The sequence below is a fragment of the Lepus europaeus genome, chromosome 9, assembly GCF_033115175.1.
Source record: "Lepus europaeus isolate LE1 chromosome 9, mLepTim1.pri, whole genome shotgun sequence".
In the NCBI taxonomy this organism is placed as follows: Eukaryota; Metazoa; Chordata; class Mammalia; order Lagomorpha; family Leporidae; genus Lepus; species Lepus europaeus.
The window spans coordinates 97,734,724-97,760,252 of NC_084835.1; the positions used below are offsets into that span (position 1 = coordinate 97,734,724).

At 44.9% G+C, this 25,529-nt stretch overlaps 1 protein-coding gene across 1 annotated transcript in view; it reads right to left on the bottom strand.

Annotated features, from left to right (window-relative positions):
• Positions 1-3,878: 3,878 nt before the first annotated feature.
• The window catches only part of ACAA2 (acetyl-CoA acyltransferase 2), a 33,156-nt gene continuing 11,505 nt past the window's right edge, over positions 3,879-25,529 (bottom strand). The window contains exons 3-10 of the mRNA XM_062201654.1: positions 18,921-19,049; positions 17,216-17,332; positions 14,878-15,025; positions 12,183-12,358; positions 11,504-11,633; positions 7,911-7,981; positions 5,497-5,651; positions 3,879-4,301 (exon numbers count right to left, since the gene is read on the bottom strand). Coding sequence (XP_062057638.1) covers positions 4,217-4,301; positions 5,497-5,651; positions 7,911-7,981; positions 11,504-11,633; positions 12,183-12,358; positions 14,878-15,025; positions 17,216-17,332; positions 18,921-19,049 — 1,011 coding nt within the window. The 3' untranslated portion in view covers positions 3,879-4,216. The remainder of the gene's footprint in view (positions 4,302-5,496; positions 5,652-7,910; positions 7,982-11,503; positions 11,634-12,182; positions 12,359-14,877; positions 15,026-17,215; positions 17,333-18,920; positions 19,050-25,529) is intronic.

A 25,529-nucleotide genomic window follows, 5' to 3' on the forward strand; every position in this document is an offset into this window, starting at 1 on the left:
TTCCCAGGGCTTGGATCCCTGCACCCACAAGGGAGACCTGGAGGGAGTGCCAGGCTCCTGGCTTTGGGCTGGCCCAATTCCGGCTGTTGTGGGCATTTGAGATGTGAACTGGCAGATGCAAAATCCTCTCTCTCTCCCTCTTTCTCTTTGCTTTTCAGATAAGGTGAAAATAAACAATAAAACATTTTAAAAAGGAATGCATGAATTAGGACTTGTCAAAGAAAATATCCCTAATCTTTTATCAAGAAATTGCAAATACTCATCAATGAATAAAATGAGTACATTATAAGATGAACTACAGCTACAGATTAAGACTCAGAATCGTAAAGATGTCAATTTTCCCCCCAAAAATCCAAAATTTGTAAATTCAGTTTAATTTAAGTGAAAATCCCTACGGATCTTTCATGAAGTTAACAACTGGCAGCAGGGACTTGCCTTAGTAGGTTATCCAGGCTTAACACAGTCAAACAGAACAGGGCAAGTTCTGGGAGTTCTCAAGGGAGAAAAAGAATAAAACACGGACTCTAAGACAGGAAGGCAGGCAGGCTGAAGGCCAGAAGCCAGCGGGGTTGATGCCTGGATGCTCCACGAGGCTACGAACTGCCGCCGTGGGCTACTTCCGCAGGAAGCCACAACGTCTGGGGGCTATAGTCAGCGGCGAGGGAGTTTTGACCTTAAGGTTCAAAGGCAATGGCATTTCTACCGTAAATAAATCCATGAGGTGACCAAATGAAGTAATTATCATCTGATACAAACAGAGTAGTCTTTGGTGTTTTGGCACAGAGCTGAGAGCTCCTTGACCAACCAGATGCTAAAGTTTCTGAAAATCAAGACATGATCCAATGTTAGAAAAAAAAAAAAACAAAAAAAACAAACCAAAGGTAGACAGGGGCAGAGGTAATACAGCCTGGAGACAGAAGTTAAAGCTGGTGGCAGGCAGTACAGCTGATGAGACTGAAACTCAATGGCCGGCGCCGTGGCTTAACAGGCTAATCCTCCACCTTGCGGCGTCTGCACACCATGGGAGACCAGGAGAAGCACCTGGCTCCTGCCTTCGGATCAGCATGATGCGCCGGCCGCAGCGGCCATTGGAGGGTGAGCCAACGGCAAAAAGGAAGACCTTTCTCTCTGTCTCTCTCACTATCCACTCTGTCAAAAAAAAAAAAAAAAAAAGAGACTGAAACTCAAAAAAATAGTTCAAGATTCTGCAAAGGAGGGGGAGAACTGGTCTGTGGGTAGCACTGGTAGCAACGGCGCCAGACCCACCTCTGGACCCTGAGACCTGCAGGGAAGAGGGAAAAAGAGCTTCTCCAGGAGGGACCCTTAGGACCCCCATGCTAATGAGGAGCTTGCCCTCTACAGAATAAGAATGGTCACATTTCCATTACCTGGTCCCGTTCATCTGGCCTTCCCAACTGCTCTCTCATGTCTCAATACGGGTTTATAGTCACAGCAGGAGAATGTGGAAGACTAAATACTTTTATATTTAAAAAAAGCATGGGGCCAGTGCTGTGGCAGAGAAGGTAAAGCCGCCACTTGCAATACCAGCATCCTATATGGGCGCCGGTTTGAGTGCCGGCTGTCCCATTTCTGATCCAGCTCTCTGCTAAGGCCTGGGAAAGCAGTAGAAGACGGCCCAAGTCCTTGGGCCCATGCACCTGCGTGGGAGATCCAGAAGAAGCTCCTGGCTCCTGGCTTTGGATGGTCACAGCTCTGGTCATTGTGGCCATCTGGGGAGGGAACCAGAGGATGGAAGACCTCTCTCTCTCTCTCTACCTCTCTGTAACTGTCTTTCAAATAAATAAATCTTAAAAAAAAAATGTGTGTATACCCTCCCCTCCGCTGTATGCACATAAACACAGACGGGAAGTGACGTGAGAAACCAATGGGTAGATTAGATGTTAGAACAGAATTTCCCAACAGCAGTGCCCTTGACATTTCGCCCAGTTAGTTTTTTGTTGCGAGGGCTGTCCTGTGCACCAGGGGATGTTTGGTAATGTCCGTGCCCTTTGCCCACTGGAAGCCAGCATCACCCCTCCCGACCCACGATAACCAAACATGTCTCCAAATACTGCCAATGTTCCCTGGGGAGAGACCTGTGCCCTGCTGGAGACTTTCAGGTTAGAGGTGTCCTATGGAAAAGCAGTGAGCATAGTAAGTGATTAAATACACTGGGGAGGCTAAAGGCAGGGGGGTGAAATCCAGGCAAAATTCTGGTCTGGGGCATTCAGGGGGGCTTCCCAACATTGCAGCATAAGCCCGGTGATCTATATGGGTGGCCTCCTACTGTCTCAGTGTGGCAGGCATTAAGGGTGATGTTCCTTTCTGACTGCTGGGAGCACCTAACAGTGGGTAACAAGGGGTGTCACATGCCTTTGTCTGAGACATAACCTAGCCTTTTATAGGGCCCAAATTTTCTAGGTAAAATAAGGTCCCTAATGTGAGCATCAATCCTCCCTGGAGAGCCCGTGCTCACACTGGGGTGTATATAAAGAGTCAGGGTGCATAATCAGCACTGCCTTGCCTAGGGAAACAACATGACCTCATTTATCAACACCAAGATCAATCTCAGTAATTTTTTTTTTTAAGATTCATTTATTTATTTGAAAGACAGAGTTACACAGAGGGAGGAGAGGCAGAGAGAGAGAGAGAGAGAGAGAGAGAGAGGTTTTCCATCCAGTGGTTCACTCCCCAATTGGCTGCAATGGCCATAGCTGTGCCAATCCGAAGCCAGGAGCCAGGAGTTTCCTCTGGGTCTCCCATGTGGGTGCAGGGGCCCAAAGACTTGGGCCATCTTCTATTGCTTTCCCAGGCCAAAGCAGAGAGCTGGATCAGAAGTGGAGCAGCCGGGTCTCAAACAGGTGCCCATATGAGATGCCCGCACTTTAGGCCAGGGTGTTAACCCGCTCCGCCACAGCGCCAGCCCGAGTAATTCTGTTCTTTGGACATTTAGCTTAGAATGAATTATGAAAAAATACTCAGCACACAAAACATTTAAAAAATAACAGAAGATAGCTCAGTGACAACAATAAGAACACCAAAAACCAAGTTGATTAAAAAATGGGCAAAGGATGTGACAGACATTTCTCCAAAGAGTTCCAAGTGCTCAATAAGTGCACGAAAAGATGCTTGACAACGCTAACCATTAGGGAGATGAGATCCGAACTACAATCTGGCATCTTTTCTGTACCTGTTAGGTACTAGAAAACTAGGTATTAGGAAACTAGCAAGTGTGGTGAGGAAGTGGAAAAATTGGCGCCCTTGTGCACTATTGGTGGAAATGCAAAATGATGCTGCCCCGACATAACTGTTTTTTCCTCAAAAAAATAAACACAGGATAACCAGATGGCCCAGCAACTCCACTTCGGGCACAGCTCAGAGACCTGAACGCAGGGACCTGCAGAGACTTCTGTACACCCACATTCTCAGCAGTGTTATTTGCAAGAGCCAAAAGGCGGAAGCAAGCCCAGTGCTCACTGGCAGATGAAGGCCTAAGAAGATGTGGGAACACATACGATGGCATGTGCTCTCTGGTAAAGAAGGAAATTCTGACCTAGACGACCCATGGATGAACCACAAAGACATCGTGCTAGGTGAGCTAAGCCAGTCACGACAGCACAAACTGAAGGCTTCCACTGACAGGCAGTCCCTGGAACTGTCCAGTTCGTAGACAGACAGCAGGGACTGGGGGAAGGGGGAATGAGCAGCTACCATCTCACAGATGAACGCAGTTCTGGAAACAGAGGGTGATGGTTGCAGAAGGGCACTTGATGCCACTAAACTGTAGGCTTAGGAAAGGTTAAAATGATCAAGTTTATGTGATGTGACTTTTACCACAGTTGAAAAAAACTGTAACTATAATTAATGACACAAAAAAATTAGCTGAAATTAAGGCAATATTTATTCAGTTTCCTTGTAATCACATTACCTAAGGCATATGTGGTGGCTGTTTGGCAAGGATACGATCTCTTTTAAGGCCTCTTATGGTTGGCTTTTAGCTCCGAAGTACATCATAGTTGGTGTGAATGTGAGAGAGCCTACTTGTGGCACAGGCTCTTATTCACGACCAATGCACTCCTGCCTCACTATGGGCTGAGCGAACTCAATCCCTGCTCCTGAGGCAGGGCACAGCCGGGGTGGCAGCTGCTCGGATGGTCACCTGCTGGGCCGTGGCCAGGCCAAGTGCGCGTGGGGCCCGGTGGACTCCTTGTTCTCCTCAGGCTGTGTTCTGAATGATGACTGCGATACCCTGGCCGCCTCCAATGCACGCTGAGCCAACGGCGTATTTTCCACCTCGACGCCTAGGAAAGCAAGCAGCGGCTGAAATTTACTCTGCTAAAGAGTAGAATCCGCTGTATTAATTCATTAGTCCCATCTGCAGGGTTCACTCTTACTCAGCTCATCTTCTCTATGTCATCTCCAATTGTCAGTGTGGACTAACAGTCGTAACGGGTGACAGAATCGGGAAAGGTGCCTGTTTGTAATAAGGAGAAACGAGGGCGACACAGACGAGGGAGCGACCTAAGGAGGGGGTGGGTCTAGGGGCAGAGGAACTGAAAGACAGGCGCAGGCTCAGGAGTGCTGTGGAAGTAACTCAGGTGCACTCGGCCAGGCTGAGGGAGGGGAGCTGCACACACAGTCTCTGGTTTGGATGCTGTCAGGGTCTTAAGGGAGCGTCAGAGTAAATTAACCGATGACGTCCTGGTACCACAGGGCAGCTAGTTTACAAATAGTTTCTGTCTCTTTCACAGAAATTAGATTCTTCTAAAAGAACCACCTGTTCTCCTTCCTCAGTCCTGATACAATGACTTTGAGAAAATTATCTGAGAACTCCTTTGTACATGTCAATCACTCGTTTTAACTCAGTGAATCATTGAGTGAGACGAGATGACCATTTCTAGCCCGACATGGAGTCTGATTGATTTTTCAGCCTGAAATATTGGTTTTGTTTGTAATTTTCCTGCTGACAGGGCAAAATGGTCCAAAATACACTGTGCTAGGAGGAAGAGCTGTTATCAGAACTCCATATGGTCCAACACACAGACCGCCCTCCTGGAACTCTGGAGAAAACAGTCACTCTGCTTCGGTGCCGTAAACGATGGCACCAGAACACGTATTTTTTCTTCCGTACGTTTCTGTTACCCCTGTAACTGGCTTCCGCTGCAGGTGTCATGACAGCCAGGGCCTGTTATCTCTCACGGCAGTGCCCCAGCACCAGGGAGGAAGCATTCATACCCCGGTCCCTCCGGGAACACACGCTGAGTGGCTACCCTGTGTACAGAGCAAGCATGAGGAGGAGCTCCGGTCCCAGACGGGGAGCCACTAACATGCTGGCTGCCTCATTTCCAAGGCCACCTGAACAGCACTGCCTACACCTTGCTCCTGGTAAGCACCAGAGAGGAGGAGTGAAGAATGCTGGAGTGTTCTAGGAAATCTAAATTAACGCATTTCAACAGAAAACAGCAAGACTGAAACACAGCGATTTCTAGCGAGTACCTTAATTCATGCACCAGGTGCGCAGTGATTCTTGTACCAGATCCGCCCAAAGGGTGCCCCAAAGCGATGGCTCCTCCATTCACATTGGTTTTGCTTGGGTCAAGATCCAAACTCTTCTGAACAGCCAGGTACTGGGGAGCAAACGCTTCATTCACCTTAAAAAAAATTAACACTGATGAAAAATCCTCAAACTGATTTCTGAGAACAGCCAGTCTGTGGTGTCTTCCTTTTAAAATTACATCAGAAAGTTTTTGAACTTATCTTTTCTTTCTTTCTTTTTTTTTTTTTTAAGATTTAAAGAGAGAGATTTCCTTTGGTGTATTAGTTATTTCCCAGTGCTAAGTAGCACAGGATTAATTATCTAAAATTTTCAAATACTTCCAAAATGTAGAAAGCACATAGTCCATCTTTAAGTACTTCCTTTTCTACCTCTTGTTTCCGTTACGTGATTAAGATACCTTTGTTCTAACATTAACATTTAAAAAAAAAAAAATCCGGCCGGCGCCGCGGCTCACTAGGCTAATCCTCCGCCTTGCGGCGCTGGCACACCGGGTTCTAGTCCCGGTCGGGGCACCGATCCTGTCCCGGTTGCCCCTCTTCCAGGCCAGCTCTCTGCTGTGGCTAGGGAGTGCAGTGGAGGATGGCCCAAGTGCTTGGGCCCTGCACCCCATGGGAGACCAGGAGAAGCACCTGGCTCCTGCCATCGGAACAGCGCGGTGCGCCGGCCGCAGCGCGCTACCGCGGCGGCCATTGGAGGGTGAACCAACGGCAAAAGGAAGACCTTTCTCTCTGTCTCTCTCTCTCACTGTCCACTCTGCCTGTCAAAAAAAAAAAAAAATCCGAGGCAGCACAGTGGTTCAGTGGGTTAAGCCCGCTGCAGCTCCAGCATCCCACGTGGGTTGTGAGTCCCGGCTGCTCTGCCTCTGATCCAGCTCCAAGCTTAACATGCCTGGGAAGGCAGAAGATGGCCCGAGTCCTGCAGCCCTGCGCCCATGGAGGAGACCCAGAAGAAGCTGCTGGCTTCGGCCTGGCCCGGCCCTGATCGTTGTGGCCATTTGGGGAGGGAACCAGCGGATGGAAGACCTCTCTGTTTCTTCTTCTCTACCGCAGTTTTTCAAATAAATAAATAAATCTTAAAAAAAAAAAAATCACTCCAACCATAAATTTAAGTTTCCTGGGCCAAGCAGCTAAGAAGTAGGCTGAGGCACCCACATCCCATATTGAAGGGCCTGGGTTTGAGTCTCAGCTCTGCTCCAAATTCCAGCTTCCTGCCAGTGCACATCTTGGGAGGTGGGAGGTGGGAGGTACTGGCTTTAAGTATTTGGGTCCCTGCCACGCACATGGGAGACGTGGACTGGTGGACTGGCTTCCCAGATCGTGGCTCTGGCTGGCCCAGCTCTGCTGTGGGCATTTTGAGTGTGAACCTGTAGATGGGAGCACACACACCCTCTCTTTCACATAACCTTTTTTAATAAATTTAAGTTTTCAGTGTCAAAAATTATGACAAACATCAAGCCACAAGATAAAAGCCAAAGTAGGTGCAGATAGTATGAAACGTCTAGATTTAGCACCATCTAGATAATGCTTTTTTATAAAACAATTTTCAAAGGACTAGACATAGAACATGGTTTTCTGCTTTTTACAAAAAATATTTTTTTCAAAGATTTATTTATTTATTTGAAAGGCAGAGTTGGGGGGTGGGGAGAGAGGAGAGAGAAAGAGAGAGCGAGAGATATCTTCCACCTGCTGGTTCACTCCCCAGATGGCTGCAACGGCCAGGACTTGGCTGGCCGAAACCAGGTGTCTAAACTGCAGTGGAGTTCTGTACAGTTCTAAGAAGTTTCCAAATTTTATTTTAGTAAGCAAAATAAGGCTTTGGGCTATACATATAAAAGTAAAGCATATTTTAAATTATTTTTAAATTTTTATTTTTAAATTTGTGAACGGAGAGAGCGAGCAAGAGTGACAGAGACAGGAAAGGAGCTGTCTCCCATCTACCGATTCATTCCCTAAATGCCCAAAACGGCCTGGCCTGGGCCGGGCCGAAGTTGGGAGCCAGGAACTCAATCCAGTCGTGCCATGTGGGTGGCAGGGACACTGCTGTCTACCAGCGTGTGCACTAGCAGAACGCCGGAGTCAGCAGCCAGAGCTGGCACTGCACCCGGCACGCTGACGGAGCACACGGGCATCTTAACCGACTCCTTTACCGCTAGGCTGAATGCTTTTCACAAGTAAAACATTTTGTTTGGGTGGGGAAAATGGCCAATACGGGGCATGTAATGAAAGTAACACTTAGAAGTGCATCCTGTGAGAAGGTTAGCAGCGTTGAAACAAAAAGGGCTAGAAAGTGCCCATCCAAAGCCATCCATGCTATAAAGTAGCTGGTTTATTCACATTAAAAACAGAACCCTTACCTCTACCAAATCCATGTCCTTAAGACTCAGCCCTGTTTTCTTCAGTGCCCCGTTGATAGCAGGGACAGGACCTGTAGGAGAATAAGAATCGTATGTAGAAATAAACACCATCTTACTTACTCAAAAAGCTTTTCCGTCTTCACTGAACAAGCAAGAAAGAAATTTGAGTTACTAGCAGCCACAGTCTTGCTACTTGGACAACACATAGTAAACGATGTGACAATAAGGAAACAGAAAGTGGGACCAAGGTGATAAGCTATTTATGCTGTTAAATTGCAGATGAGAGACTTACATGGAAAGTTCTACCATAAATGGCTGTGAGAGTCAAAGAGCCAAAGGAGTCATGTGTGGGATTTTAGAGTCAATGACAGACCACACTGGACATCAAATGGCACAGCAGACAGAGTGCTCTCCTACAAGAAACCACAGGTGTGGCACAGAAGTAACTGGCTCTGCTCTGAATCTTCAGGTCCATCTGGATTAAGAAATAAAAACCCAGCAGCTTCTCCAAGGGTACAGCAAGATGTGAAACTAAGCGACACTCCAACGGCAGGCAGCGAATTTAAACACAACATGACCCCAACTCAAGAAATGCAAACCGGCCCAACAGGACTTCTGAAATAAACACTCTCTCCTGGATTTCTGAAATAGCCAATGACAGTTTAACACTGCTCATAATTTTTCAGTGAATTGGCATTTTTTCCTCCAAAAGTTAAAAAAAAAAGCCTGGTTAGAGACGATCTACTTCTGTTTGCTTTTAGAGAACAAAACTGTCTCAAGTGTCTACAAAGAAACACAGGTGTGATGTTCTGATTCCAAGCAGTCACGGGTTCTGCACCGAGTGTCACAGGTGTGCCAGGGTAACACGGAGCTCAGCCTTCACAAACGCTGCAGGAAGACAGATGGAGTGTGAGCGCATTTTGTCCCCAGGTGAGTCTGCTCTTAGCAACACCTCGTTAACGCTTCCCAACTTAAAGCGCCAGTTCCCTGTGGCTACTGATGTAACACAGAATCGAAGTCCACATTCTCTTTGAATGTCTCAGGTGGGGGTAGTCACGACTAAAGCGCCAGTTACCCAACGGTCGGGAGCACACCGTCCTGGAGTGGTGAAAGACACAAAGAGTGGAGAGCTGACGACGCCATGACGCTGTACACCTGTGCCTGCCTCCCTCAACACAGCATGACCCGACATGCTCGCCTGAGCTCAAGGGCAGCCAGGAGCAGCAGTGTGCCTGGCAGCTGGCTGAGTTTTAAAGGACTCTTTCCAGGCCCTACTGCTGTTTGCCAGGACTCAGGAAGGCTCAGCATTCTCGTTAAGAAAAGGAGACGCAGCAGTCCAGGCTCTTGCCGCCGACAGTGAGGGACTTCTCATCAGTTTTGCTTGGAATGGGTTTTCAGTCTTCTATCCGTGAAGCCCAGTAACAGAAAGCGCTGGAGCAGCTCCAGCAGAGGCTCGAGGTCCCCCCAGCAGCCGCACCGGGCCAGCCCAGGAGTGGCAGGGAGCGCTGTCTTTCCAGCGCGTGACTTCCCCTGTGCCATCTCCGCTGGGTCCCAGCTCGCTCTCTTTCCTGGGGCTGCTGCTGTTTGGCAGGGCTAAGCACTGCTCTGGGTCAGACAGCTGCAGAACCCACATCTGCTCTTCATAAACTGCAGTGACGATCCAGCCCCTGACCGATGCTCAATAACCTATTCTCCCTGCTTATGCGTCAGGTGCCCGTGCTTCACCCACACTGTAAGTGACAGACGAGCTTCTGGGTGAGGGCAGCACCTGACGCTGCGGGACACTCGCACATAGGCAGCTCAGTTTAAGCAAAGGAAAACCAAAACAAAGAAGGCCCTCCCATGGCGGTATGCACCGTACCACAGGGCAAACACCCAGGCCTGGGAGAAGAAGCAAAGAACACGGTGCTTTCTTTGCTCACTGGCTGTGCTAATTAGTCAGAACCTAGCAAATGAGGTGAAGGTGAAAAAGAACTGTCAAATAACTACTTATGTCTACCAGCTCAATTACATTGATCATCAAAAGCATCCATGTATCTGAAACGAAATCCTCTGCAGTGGTGGATTTTCATGATCATTTGGGGCTGGGAATGGCTGCTCCAGACACAAAATCATAGATCCATAGCAATACTGGGATGTTTAGTTTTCCAAGCTACTTAGATTTCTAAGACAAAAACTGCATTTTGCCAATAGCAGGTAGCTAAAAAAAGCTTGTAAGACTGTAACAGAAAAAAAATGTTATTTTATCAGATGTTTACATATCTTGTAGCTCTTTTTTTAAACTTAATTTATTTATTTATTGGAAAGGCAGAGTGACAGGGGAAGAAACACATACACACACACACACACACACATAGAGATCCTCAATCTTCTGGTCCACTCCCCAAATAGCCCCCATGGCCTCGTCTGGGCCAGGCCAAAGCCAGGAGCAGCAGCTCCTTCTGGGTCTCCCACATGGGCGGCAGGGGCCCAGGCACTGGGACCACCCTGCACTGCTTTCCTAGGCACATTAGCAGGAAGCTGGATGAGAAGCACAGTAGCCAAGATTTCAACTGGTGCTTAGCTATGTGTTGCCTGTGTTGCAGGTGGCAGCTTAACTCTCCATCCACAGTGCTGGCCCTATCATGCAATTCTTGCTGGCGAGAGTGTGAGACACAGTGAAAGATGCCAGCTTTCTCCTCTGAGGCACACGACAGCAGGGACGGTCGGGTGTTAACACCACCCCAGATGGGTGGCAGTAGCATTACTGGGGTGGGGCCTGCAGGCTCCCTGAGGGGCTGAGATGGCAGCTCAATAACAGGTTATCCTCCCTCTATCTCAGGACCCACATCAAAACCAAGTCAGTCAACCAAAAAAGGCAAAAGCTCATGGCAAATCCTGTGGTCCTATCAAGAGCCTGAAATCTACATCCAGGGAAGGCTTTTCCTTGGCATGTCAGGTTACGGAGCGAGATCAAAGCCCTTGAGTATCAATTTAATTTTTGTTACCGAATGACTTAATTGTACCCTGTTTCCCCATATAATGAGGACAAGCACCATGGAAATTCAGCATTGTTTGCAGCTCCCAGGCGTGCATCCAGCAAAAAAGCTCTTTTCTCCTCCTAGAATTCCTATTTTCCAAGCCACGACTATGAGTACATGAGTCCTTGTGTGTAGGGAGTTCAAATTGTCTCCAGCTAGTACTTTGCCAATCAAGACAACCATTTCTAATGACTCATTCTGCAAATAAGCCTCAGCTGAACCAGGGAGGTTTTACTGGGTCTTCCTGAGACAACGCGTTTAACCACAGTGAAAACAGCACTTGATTAGATCTGGACTCACATCTGGGCTGTCACTTACTGGCTTGAGTCTTGCCAGATAGCGCCCGAGGCCACACTTTGCTCATCCACAGAGAAGCCTCGCCTCCTGCAGCTCACGTGGTCTTGCTTTCCCACTGCGTGGAGGACAACCCTCACAGATGCTTACTTTCAGTGACTGTGCCCAGCCTCCCTTCTCCCCAGTGATCCTCATCTGGCTCCCTTTCTAGGACTCGGCCCGCCCACTAAGACTCCTCTTCAGAAATGCAGTAGAGCCACTGTGGCACCAGCAACTCACCGATGCCCATGATAGTGGGGTCACATCCGGACACAAAGTAGCCCACGACTCTCGCCAGGGGTGTGAAGTTATGTTTTTTAACAGCGTCTTCACTAGCTAGGACAACAGCTCCAGCACCATCACATACTCCCTTGGAAACAAAAACAGTGGAATAAGAAAGGGTAAAAGAGTCCAGTTAACCACAGCTTGAGCTAGTGGCACACTACTACACTACTACCCATGGAGTGGCACTAGGATCTTGGCAGCAAACAGGACGCAGAGGCACACTTCGGGATTCAACAAGTAGTGCTGGTGGTACTCTGACGGGTCAAGGGCATTGTTTTAGACACAGAACACCACCTCACTATGGGAAAACACGTCAAGGGAAGGCTTGTACTCAGATGTGGGTCATTGTAAAAAGCAATCTGATGAACTCTATACACAAGAAAGAAAAAAAGTATGAAAACCAAAATAATAAACCCGGTGGATTTCTTTGGAACAATCTGAAAAGCACAAAGAAATCAGAACAGTGTAAGGGCCCCCAGCTGCAATATTTGTGTTGGACTATGAAAACCCAAATTAACAGAATACGAACACTACTAGTCTAAGCTAAACAACCAAAGATTAGCATGCAAGTACCTCAAAGACACGGCCTGATTATTTTACAGGGAACACAGGCAGGAGGGCCAGGCCTACGTACCGAAGCGTTTCCTGCAGTCACGGTGCCTTCCTTCTTGAACACTGGGGGAAGCTTCCGTAACTGCTCCATGGTCGTTTCGGGCCGAGCATGCTCATCTACTTGCATGGTCTGCTTTCCCTTCCTTGTCTTCACCTCGATCGGAGCCATCTCCTCATTAAAGTAGCCAGCATCATTAGCTGAAAGAGCAGAAAGATTACTGTGAGAAAAAAACAAAACAAAACAGAGAGGAGTGAGAGAGAGCTAGTGAGAGAGCAAGCGAGTGAGAGAGAGGAACGACAGAAAAGGAGCCTTTATTCTTCCACTTAGTTTCTGGTCTACCCTTTGCCCACGGTCCAGTTTGAGAGCCACCTTTACTATCCATACAAGTTGTCTTCCTACTGAGGGATTTACTACACCGGCACACATGGATGCAGATGCCTTCTGCACTTTTTAAGATGACAATTCTGATTGTTTTAACCATTTTGTTTTGACAAGGTACCGCTAGGTTGTAAGCTATGTTGGTTAGCTACAGATATAATGGTAATAAATGGATTTCATGTTTTTAAACACTTCTGGATGAGACAAGAAGTAATTATGTAAGTATTTAAGAAGTTGTTTATGCCAACAAATAACTTAAATATGAAAACCAATAGCCATAGGCAACCTGAAGAGATTACATGAGGCGTCACTGACAGCATAGATAAAATTGTAAACATTTTATCTACTTTGACCCCCACTGACTAAAATGGATTATAGTAATCTATAGCTTCAGGAATAACACCATATTAATTTTTATATCACTATGCAATTGGCAAAATAACCCTTTTATCTGCCTTTATTTGGTTTATAATAACCCCATTAGATAAACAGGGAAGGCAAATGTTGTGATCTATGTGATAGGTGCTCAGTGAATAAATAACTTGAGTGAGGTCAGACAGTTTGCACGTGGCACAAGCAGAAACAGGACCGATAACTCTTGACTTCTACACCACACTCTATCATAAACATGGCACTATGAAAACACAGGTGATGTTAAAAATAAGAGTGGGAATAAGAGAGGGAGGAGACACACAGTTCGGCACATGCTCCCTAGGACTTACCCCTACCGGTAGAGCTAGAAACTTGCCATGGGACTCCAAATCCCATTAAGTTGGCAGGTATCAATGCCATCTTACTAGTTAAAGTGATCAGTTTAAGTTCATAATTGATCATAAAGATAGGATTAAGTGTCAAAGGGATCACATAAACAAGACAAGTGTCTGCTAATAAAACTGATAGAATTAAAAAGAAGAGAATGATCCAACATGGGAAGCAGGAAACACAGCAGACTCAAAGAATGGCAGATGTCCTAAACAGCACTCTGGCCTCAGAATCAGCCCTTAAGGCATTCAGATCTGGCTAAAAAGCCCATGAGAGTTTCTCAGGCACAGAAAGCCAGACACTGTGGCCAAAAAATGACCTAAATGAGAGATCTCTGTGAGTGAGATCCCAGTGCAAAGACGGGACCATTAAAGAAGGAGGTACCCTTCTCTGAAGGGAAGAGAGAACTTCCACTTTGATTATAGCCTTGTCTAAATAAGGTTGGAGTTTGTGAACTCAAGAGGCTTTCATAGCCTTGGCAGCTCATGACAAGAGTCTCGGGTGATTACTGACCCGAACATAAATAAGAGTGTCAATTGTTAAATCAACAACAGGAGTCACTGTGCACTTACTCCCCATATAGGATCTCTGTCCTTAATGTGTTGTACTATGGGAATAATGCTGTAACTAGTATTCAAACAGTACTTTACACTTTGTGTGTCTGTGTGGGTGCAATCTGTTGAAATCTTTACTTAGTACATACTAAGCTGATCTTCTGAATATAAAGATAATTAAAAATGAATCTTAATGAAGAATGGGATGGGAGAGGGAGTAGGAGATGGGATGGTTTGTGGGTGGGAGAGTGGTTATGGAGGGAAAAACTGCTATAATTCAAAAGTTGTACTTTGGAAATTCATATTTATTAAATAAAAGTTTAAAAAAAAAAAAGAAAACACAGGTGAGTGGGATGGTGCCAGCTTTAGTCCACTTCCCTCTGAAATGCTACGATGCACTTCATCCTCACCACTTCAAGTATTTCACAGTGTCTCTGCTTGCTAACAGTTCAATTTCAGTATTTTATCAGATTTCTCCCACTTGCCATACTATTAAAAAAAGCTGCTGTCTTGTTTTTCAGTGTGGACTGGCTCCATCTGGGGCCTTGAATTAGTGAAGTCCCTGACTCTGGTGCGAAGACTCGTAGTCTGGAATGGGAGAAGAAAGGCGTGAAAGGATACCCAGTGCGTCTTTTCCAAACTCACCAGCCCTCTGGTGATGACGACAGGGCTGGTGGGAGAAGACAGCAACAGCGCGCTGACGGCGGGTCACACCCTCAGCGTGTTCTCCTGACAACACCACCAGTCCAGGACAAAGCTTCAGTGCGCAGAGGAAGAGGGAAAAATACTACCTTTTTAAAGCAGTGTTAACTTATTTTAAGAGGAAAATTCCTAGTAAATTTTGCAATAATTGGAAGAATATCTGATAATTTAAAAACAAAAGGAATAATGAAAAAAATGTGACTTTCAGAGGCATGATTTTTAAACTCGGTTTACTGTACGATCACTATGCATGGAAATGACGCAAATCTTCCCCAAAGGTATTTTTTCTGCAGAAATTGCTCTTATCCAGTCTCACTGACCAGCTTTCCACCTCTGCTGGGACTGCAGGGCGTATCTGTCGCACTCCTCTCTGTCGATCTTGTGTTTCACCGCAAGGTTCTCTGCCGTAATTGCCATGGGGATTTGGACATGCGAGTCTGTTAATGCTTCCCACAAAGTATCTTCCAGCTATAAAAAGACATTAATACATCGACTGGTAAAAGTGGTATCTCTTGGAAGTAATACGTTGTAGTTTCTTTAAATAATCAACAATTCCAATAAACAAAAGAAAAATCAGACTTTCTAATACATATTTGCTGCTCCTACTCATATTTGGTCCTGGGATTTTTTTAAAAAATTCAATATTTTAGAGAACATCCAGTGTCACACTAAAAGGCACACCCTCCTACCACGGTATCAGTACAGTCATTCTCTCTCTTTCTAAATGCAGGCCCATGGAGAGCCAACAGTTCTAATTGCGCAGGGTGAGATCACAGGGAGTTATCCTGTAACTGAACATCACCACCTCAAGGTGACATTCGCTAAGAAACTCGACACCGCGTCTTCATGCAGTGCTTTCCTGCAGCCACCTCTGAAGACCAGTTACGAGCTCTAGGGAAACAGTCCAGCTGTGTTCCTCGTCCATCCCATACCTTTGGGGACAGGAACAGCTGGTTCTAGCAGTTGCTATGAGACTCAATGACAGAAAACTTTTTTCAATAAAGAACTTGATTAAGCACAAACTCCCTTTAAAAAAATCTATCTACCTACCTACCTACCTATGACAGACAGACAGGGTTCTCATCTGCTTGGTCACGCCCCAGAAGGCTGTGCAAGGCCAAAGCTGAGAGCTGGGAACTCAATCCAGGTCTCCTATGTGGGTGGCAGGGACCCAACTACTTTATCACCTGCTGCCTCCCAGGGTGCACATTTGCAGGAAGCTAAAATCGGGGATGCAGTCTCAACTTGAACCCAGGAGCTCCAATATGGGATGTGAGCATCTAAACCAGAAGGCTAAATGCCTGCCCCAGAAAAAATGTTTAATTATTATCCAGCCAGTTAGGAGTTTCAGATAAGCATGCCCCATTTGCTCCTTCATCACCTTTTGGGTCACAGACTTGTCAATAAATTCAATGTCTTAAAATATTGCTAAAATAATCATATTCTCCAAGTTTCACTCCTTTCAACTTTCAAAATGACAGGTGAGGGAGGTGGGTAACACTAAGTTGATCACTATTATTGGAAAACATGAAAAAACATGAATGTCGTTAGCCCTTCCTTATGGCAAGGACCATGTAATATCATTTTTTGTCAGTTTTATCATTTCCCTGTTGTAGCTTTCAGAGGTATTGTTTTTGCCTGATTTGGAATGATACAATCTCTTCAAATGCAATGCTTTATGTGATGATGAAGAAATCTGTTCAATGGAGATTACTCCAGAAATATAACTTCTGTAAGTCATGATAAAGACTTAATTACTCAGATTACTAATTATTTAGCAACCAGATGAATCCCCCCTTGGCCTGTCTTTTTAATCTACCTCTTCCCTTCCTCTAGCTCTGCCGTGCCTATGGCATATCCCGCATGTTAACTCCACTAATGGAGGAGTAGTCAGACAGTCTAATTGTATGTGGGTTAAAATATCTCAACTAACAACCAAAATAGGTGTTTGAAGCAGTCTACAAATTTCAAATTGTTCACATCTTTCCAATCCAACATGAACAAAATTGGTTTCAAAATTAATTTTTCTTCCCTAAAAAGATATGTCACTAAAACTACCCTTGGCTGCTCCATCTCTGATCCAGCTCCCTGCCGTTGTGCCTGGGAAAGCAGTGGAAGATGGCTCAGGTCCTTGGCTGGTCAGAGTCAGATTAGGCACATGAGCTGGAGGCCACACCCCACATGTCCCCATGTAATTTCACCTGTACCCATCCATCTCTCTCTCTCTCTCGCCTCCTGGCTCTCTCAGGTGTATACTCTCGCCTGCGCTCTCCGTCTAAGGCTGTGGAGCTCCTGTTTACCTTTCTTGGCCCACTCTCCCTTAATAAAGCTATATCCCTGTGTATTCTTCTCACTTTCTAAATAAATCCTAAGCTTTATCATTTTGCGTGTCTTGTTTGATCTGGTGCTTAGAATTCTTTTCTAAGCAAACTGCAAGAACCTGAATTATTAAGTTTTGGTCTAACTTAGCCCATAACAGGAAGGAGCTCCTGGTCTTGGCCTGGCCCAGCCCTGGCTGCTGTAGCCATTTGGGGAGTGAACCAGCGGATGGACGATCTCTATATATCTCCCCCTCTCTCTGTAATTCTGCCTTTCAAATAAAAAAACTACTCAAGTGATGATAGAAGAAATAACTTTGAAAAATTATAATGTCTCCACCTTGATGCTTGCGCCCAACTTGGTTCCAAAACGCATGTTTCTGACAGCGTAGGGGGACTGGCTCATGCTCTCAGTTCCTCCACACAAGACAACCTCAGCATCTTTCACACAAATGTCCTGTTTAAAAAAGAGTGAACAATAACACAACAAATGCTTTTACTGTGCCCAACGTATGTATAAGAAAGTACAAAGAACTTATAAATTAATGGTCTTTCCAGTAAATACTGAATTTCAGCTTACAGTATCTCAAAAAGAAAAGCTTTGAAAGTGATAGCTAAGCAAATGCTAAAGTATCCATTCCCAAGACCTGGGGGAGAGAAAGCTAACAGGCTAACACACCTGACCTACATGCTGGCTAAGATCAACCTAACACAACAGAACTCAACATAAACCTGGAAAAGGAGCAGAGATATCAACATGCTTTGAGAAAGCAGAAGAGAATTTTATCCTATTAGTGGATGCAGTTGAAGGGGACCACAGGTTCCTTCTCCCGCCTCTTCCCACTGTCTGTATTTCTCAGAAAACAGGCCAACAACAAGCTTCTAAGCATCTAATGTTTAAAATGATTGCTGGGAAAACCAGGGCCGCTACTTAAGATACACTGTCAGAGAGAAACTGATGTAAAAATAATGAACTCATTATCATATGCCTCTCTTAGTTTACTTTAAAATGAAGATTTTTACAAATAAAATTGGATTTCACTGTATTCTGTTCCCCAGTGCTCAAGGGAACAAAGGCACTCATTCAACTGTCTTTTAAAAAGGCCATCTTAGTTGTACTTCTACCGACAGTACTAAGTCAGTTCCTTTGGAATAATATTTTTCTTTGTAAATCATCCCCTAAGCTCTTCAACTCTTCTCCTTGCCTCACAGTCTTCATTCAGGTTTTCAAGCTGGTTCACAGGTAACTCTCACAGACCCGGGCTCAAATTCCATTTCTGTGACTTAGTCAATGTAATGTCTTTAGCCAGCTCCCTCACTCAATAAAATGGGAACGATTGTAACAGTTTCTAATTCATAGCCTGGTTGTGAAGATCAAGTGAGATATTAAATGTAACTCTAGCAGAGTACCTGGTACACAGGAAGTACTCAATAAAAAGACCATCATACCTTTTTTTAGAAAAAAATCTATCTGGTAAAATATACATATATATGCAACTTAACCTAAGCACACAGTTCAGTGGCCTAGAGTCCATTCACAAAGCATTCCTATGCAGAACCCCTCTCCTTCAGCAAAACTGCAGCTTCACCACCATTAAGCATGGACCTCTCCTCCTCCCCTCCCCAGCCCCTGCAAACCACCTTCTACTCCCCAGCTCCATGAACTTGGACCTTCTGGGGACCTCATGTAAACAGCATCAGATACGAGAATCCAGGTTTATTCCCCTTAAAGGTCCCATTTCAATCATTCTTAAAAGCTTTTTGAGAAACTATTTTCTTTATTTTAATTTATTTTAACTTAATTTTTAAGGAATACAAATTTCATAAGTAAAAGTTTAGGAATATAGTTATTCTTCCCACTGTATCAGCCCTCCCACCCATACTCTCACCCCTCTCTAATGAACATTTTTCTAAGAAAATCAAATATTGACTCTTCCTAATGGGTACCAAAAAATAAAAAAGCTAGAGTACTATATTGAAATGAGATATTTCTTTTAATAACTATTTGCATGTGATCAGAGAATTAAATAAAATGTTGCCCATACCTGACATCCATTCACAATGGACTGGAATCCAGAGCCACAGAGCCTATTAACAGTGAGAGCTGGGGTCTCTTTTGGGATTCCCACACGCAAACCAACATGCCTGGCCAGGTAGATAGCATCGGGAGAACTCTGGAACAAAGAAGGGAAATGAAGAATTTCCTTGCTAAATCTAGGAATAAAAAAACACGCACAAAATACATGGAGATGTTGGCATTCTGTCACAAATGATAAATTATAAGGCCCTAGGGTAGGATATGGTACATATAGGTACAGCATATTTTATATAAGGTTTATGATGTGAATCAAATGTATCATTTGGTCAATTGTGTTTTTTCCTTTTCTTGTGGTAAAATATACATAACGTACAATTTATCATGTTAACCATTTTTGAGTACACAGTTCAATGGTATTAAATACATTTATCACTTTGTGCAGCTGTGTTCCTCTGGTTTTTAAATATCTCGAGTATTGTTTGCCACTTACAAAGTCCTTACAATAAGTTCTCAATACAAGAAAGAAAATTGTAACAGACAATCAGAACTGTTTAAAATGGAATAGGCTATCTCAGGGTGGGCATCTCGAGGAGCAGTTAGGATGCCAATTAAGACTGCACATCCCATTACAGAGGGCCTGGGTTCAAGTCCTGGCTCTGCCATTGATTCCTTTTCCGTTGATGCACACCCTGGGAGGCAGCAGGTGATGGAGACACAGAGTGAGTTTCTGGCTCCTGGCTCTGACCAGGTCCAAACCCCCAGCCATTGTGGGTATGTGGGGGACAGGCTGACAGATGAGACAGAACTGGCTATCTCTCTCAGACAAATAATAAACAAAAAAATTTTAAAATCTTCAAAAAAAAGTTAAAATTGTAGTTTATCTCAAAGATAGAAGATGCATCCAAGGCTGTGGCCCTTCACCTTGGTCCAGGATGGAAGACCCCCTCATCGTTACTACACACTCATGCTCAAGCTCCTAACTAAATCAACCAGACCAGAAAGGCTGGAGGCAGGGCTTGGGCCTCAGCAGGAAGTTTCCAATGTGTGTCTCTGTGGGGAATCCCACAGGAGTCCCAAAAGAGTTACAGAGCACTGCTAACCCAAAAAGAAAGAGAAAAAGCAAAACCAAAATGGAGTTACTTAAGCTAAGCAAAGCCAAAATAGAGTTACTTAAGCTAAGGCCACTAAGTACCAGGAACTGCCGAGGCTATCTGTCAGAGCAGACACAGGTGGTGAGGCCCGATGAGGACTGGGGGACATTACATCCTAAGAAGGCAACCAGCTGGCCACTGCATTACTTCACCCTCACCTCTGCACCATGACTGGTCACACCAGGAGACCCCTGAAACACCACTGGTCACACCCAGACACCAACATCTGGTTGGTGACACTCCAAAGGATGAGCTTGTGATTGGTGACACACCAGGGCACCTCCACTATCCACCCACCCCAGAGGGGGATAAAGAGGCAAGCCTCACACCTGCTCTCATCCCCTGGGGACCAAGGCTCAGTGCCAGTGCAACTCTGCCCGCGTCTCCACTGACTGATGCTCTGCACACCACCGTGCTGGAGCTGACCTCGCCTGGACATCCCAGCCGCTGCCAGAGCTGACATGGGAGCCGGACCGGACCTCTCATCAGTGACCCCGCCAACCCTTCACCTTGCCGTCCGTCTGGGACTTTAAGTCTACTACCCAGAGTGCCGGTCATCCCACGACGTCTGCCTGTAAGTGACTGTTCTGAGCTCTGTATCTCTGAGTGGTAACAGAGACTCTGGACTCTGACAAACCTTGAGAACGCAGCATTCATATTAGACCCTTAGCCATGAGTGTTTGGACTGGTTATGCGTTTATGCTTTATACTTATTACTGCTGGATATTTCTGGAAATTGCCTTACTCCTACCTGTGTGTTATGACCTGTGGACTAATGACATATATTGAGTGGTACTGACCTTTAGAGGTGTGAATTGAATATACATATTGTGTGGTATTGATTATTGAATAATAAATTATATTGAAAAGACTATCAAAATTCTGTGATTCTCCCCCGTGCAGCCTTGCTGAGCTATGTGACTAGTGGCGCTCGCGACAGTCTTAGGTACTTCATGGGTGTTTCTAACATGAAGTAACCAGAAAACTACAGATTTAGGTGGAGAAAAAGACGAATAGCTGGTCCAGAGAATAAGATGTTAAACTAACGTTTAAAATGTGTACTGGGGCATCTTGTTAATACATAGGTGCTGGATCACCAGTTCTAGGGCTGCCTGAATTTTGGCATTGTTAGAGCCAATACTGCTAGTCCAAGAACCACATTTTTTGAGTAAGAGGGATGAAATGCCTTTGAAATAAAAAACAAAACAAAACAAAACAAAAAAACCTAACAACATGCTTCTTTACTGTAGAGAGAGCTAAAAGCAAATTTTACAGAATGTACAGAATTGGTCCAAAAAGGTAAAAGGTTTTAAGTCTCCATTGTATTCTTTTTTTAAAAAAAATTTTATTTATTTATTTGAAAGGCAGAGTTACAGAGAGAGAGGGAGAGACAGAGAACCTTCCATCTCGTGGTTCATTCCCTAGATGGCCGCAATAGCTGGGGCTGAGCCAGGCTGAAGCCAGGAGCCAGGAGATTCTTCCGGGTCTCCCATGTGGATGAAAAGGCCCAAGCACTTGGGCCATCTTCCACTGCTTCCCCAGGCCATTAGCAGGGAGCTGGATCACAAGTGGAGCAGCCAGGACTCGAACCAGTGCCCATGTGGGATGCCAGTTATCAGGCAGCAGCTTTACCCGCTATGCCACAACAATGGCCCCTGTATTATTCTTTAAACTTTTGTGTAGATTAGAAATTTTTTAAAATAAAGCTCAACAAATTTGTACGTACATAGGTTGGAGGTTTTGAATGTAGGTGGGAGGAGCTCAGTAAAACATTAATTAATCCACTGATAAAATGCTTCAGTTGGTGATTGAGATAAAATTATCTCATTTTATAAATTAATTCTAGTAAGAAGAAACTTGTATAACTTAAATAAAGTTAAAACAAAGATTTCTGGCCAACACATATTCTTGTATCAAAGTTTACGTGTTTTGGAATTACCTCTCTTACAACACTCTGTAATGTCCCGATTAGTAAAGCAGATGTTTTAGGAAACACAAGCAGCCTTCTTGTTTCAGCGCTCACACGAGTGTCCTGTCTGCAGTCTATTTTAGGTCACGCTGATCACGTTGTGTGTGCATCCTGTTGGTGATTCTGCGGTCTAAAACAGCCCCAAGCATACCGCTGAAGTGCTGCCTTGCATTCCTACAGTGCGAGAAGGCAGTGACATGCCTCATGGGAAAAATAGGTGTGCGCTAAACTTCATTCTGGCCTGAGTTATGCTGTTGGCTGTGAGTTCACTGGTACTCAATCAACAGTATCTATTAAGTAAGGTGTCTTGAAACAGTTACACACAAAACAAAGCCTTGCTTATGTTTTAGTGAGAACTGAACCAGAGGCTTCCAGGAACCTTTGCATTTCCCCTGGGAGCAATGCAGACCAGACCAAAGTAGAATGGATACATTTGTACCAAGTGCCATGGAATCAAACTGCAATTTGAAATGGGTGAGTTTTCTAAAATACAGGAGATTCAAGTCAACCCTAGTCAGCATGATAGAAACTCTCCTCTGTTTCACCCCTATATTGAATGCAATTTTGGAGCTGGCACTGTGGTGCAGTGGGTAAACCAGTTGCCTGGGACACCAGCGTCCCATATGGGTGCTGGTTTGTGTCCTGGCTGCTCCACTTGTTATCCAGATCTCTGCTACTACCCTGGGAAAAGCAGCAGAGGATGGTCCAAGTGCTTGGACCCCTGCCACCCACATGGGAGACCTGGAAGAAGCTCCTGGCTCCTGGTTTCAGCCTGGCCAAGCCCTGGCTGTTGCGGCCACTTAGGCAGTGAGTTAGTGGATGGAAGATCTCTCTGTATCTCCCTTCTCTCTGTAACTACGCCTAAGAAATAAACCTTTAAAAATGCAATTTTGAAATGATCCATCTGCTTTTTCTGTTTCTGCTTTCTTCAGCCCTTTTCTGCCTAGAAAGCCAACCTCCATGGCTTGGTTCATGGGAACACTTGTATTTCACAGAATCAGAGATGGCCAATTCTAGAACTGCAGACAAAAGCCAATGTGATCTTTACATCTGTTGTAATTTTGCCTTTTGACAGTATTCACCAAGTCAATGCTCACAGTGTCAACATATGGAAGATAACTACTGTGAGTAATGAGAATCAGCTCTATTATGAATAGCTGTATGCCTGCAAGTTAGATAACAATGGAAAGGGACAAATTTCTAGACAAACAAATGAATGGACCTTGACTTAAAGAGGCAGACAGCCTGAATGGTCCTATAACAAGAGATTAAATTAGTATTTTTTTAAAATCCATAAAAAATAGCCTAGAGCGGCTTCATTAAGGAAATTTTACCTAATATTGAAAGAACTGGGGAAAGCATTTGGTATAGAGGTTAAGACCCTGGTTATGATCCCTGCATCCCACATCGAAGTCCTGGCTCTGCTCCTGACGCCATCCTCCTGCCAATGTGCACCCTGGGAGGCAGCGGGTGATGGCTCAAGTAGCTGCATTCTTGCCACCCACGTGGGAGATCTGGATGGAGTCCTCAGCTCCTTGCTTGGGTCCGGCCTAGTTTCTGCCTTTGCAGACATTTGGGGAGTAAACTAGCAGATGGGAGCTGTCTCATTCTTTCAAATTAAAAACAACAGTGACAATTAAAAAAATTAAAGAGGATGTAATACCAATCATTCACAAACTCTTCCTAAACAGAAAAGAAGGGATCATTCTTCAACTCACTTCATGAAGCCAAATACATCTTGATATCAAAACCAGACAAAGATATTATAAGAAAACTACAAATCAAATCAGTATGTTATAAATAGACATGTAAAAATCCTTAACCAAATACTGCTAAGCTGAACTCAGCAATGTATAAAAAGGATTATTTATACACTACGACTAAGTGAGATTTATCCTTGGAACATAAGTTTAGTTCAATATTTAAAGATCAATTAATATATCTTGTTATATCAATAGAACATAAAACAAAAATTATGTGATCACCTCAGTCAATACAGAAAAAGCATTTGAGGCCAGCTCAACGGCTCAATAGGCTAATCCTCCACCTGTGGCGCTGGCACATGGGGTTCTAGTCCCGGTCGGGGCGCCGGATTCTGTCCCGGTCACTCCTCTTCCTGTCCAGCTCTCTGCTGTGGCCCGGGAGTGCAGTGGAGGATGGCCCAAGTCCTTGGGCCCTGCACCCGCATGGGAGACCAGAAGCACCTGGCTCTGGGCTTCAGATCAGCACAGTGTGCCGGCCGCAGCGGCCATTGGAGGGTGAACCAATGGAAAAGGAAGACCTTTCTCTCTGTCTCTCTCTCTCACTGTCCACTCTGCTTGTCAAAAAAAGAAAAGAAAAAGAAAAGAAAAAGCATTTGACAAAATTCAACACCCTTTCATGACACAGAACACTTTATAAACTAGGAATGGAAGAGAACTTTCTCAACCTGATAAAGGGCATCTATAAAAAACCCACAGTTGTCATCACACCTAACTGCAAAAGACTGAATGCCTTCCCTGAAAATCAGAAATAAGACGAAGACACCCAATTCTGGTCACTTTTACTCAACACTGGAGATTCTAGCCAGGGTTATTAAGCCAGAGAAAAGAAATTTAAAAAAAAATTCCAGATTGGATTTCATTGTTTCCTAAGAAAAAAAGGAAAACTCATCTATTCCATAAGATATGTAATAATATTTAATTCAATTAGAAAAGCAGCTTTGTGATTTAAAAAAAAAAGATTTATTTATTTATTTGAGATACAGAGTTACAGACAGAGAGAGGGAGAGACAGAACCAGTCTTCCACCCACTGGTTCACTCCCCAAATGGTCACAATGGATGGAGCCGGGCTGAGCTGAAGCCAGGAGCCAGGAGTTCCTTCTAGGTCTCCCAGGTGGGTGCCAGGGCCCAAGCACTTGGGCTGTCCTCCACTGCCTTCTCAGGCTAATGGCAGAGAGCTGGATCAGAAGAGCAGCAGACAGGATTCAAATCAGCACCAATATGGGATGCCAGCGCTGCAGGCAGAGGCTTAACCTATTATGGTCCCAACTTTGTGATTTTTGTTGAATGTTATTTGAAGTCTATTCTGTTCTTCTAACTATAAAGGCCTAACCCCAAATGCTTATCCATTAAGCACTTACCACCCCTATGAGAAAGATACCTGGGGGGCCGAGGCTGTACCATAGAAGGGTAAAGCTGCCACCTGCAGTGCCGGCATCCCATATGGGTGCCAGTTCAAGTCCTGGCTGCTCCACTTCTGATCCAGCTCTCTGCTGTGGCCTGGGAAAGCAGTAGAAGATGGCCCAAGTCCTTGGGCCCTGCACCCGTGTGGGAGACCTGGAAGAAGCTCCTGGCTCCTGGCTTCAGATCAGTGCAGCTCCGGCCGTTGCAGCCAATTGGGGAGTGAACCAGTGGATGGAAGACTTTTCTCTCTGCCTCTCCTTCTCTCTCTGTGTAACTCTGACTTTCAAATAAATAAATAAATCTTAAAAAAAAAAAAAAAAGAAGAAGAAGA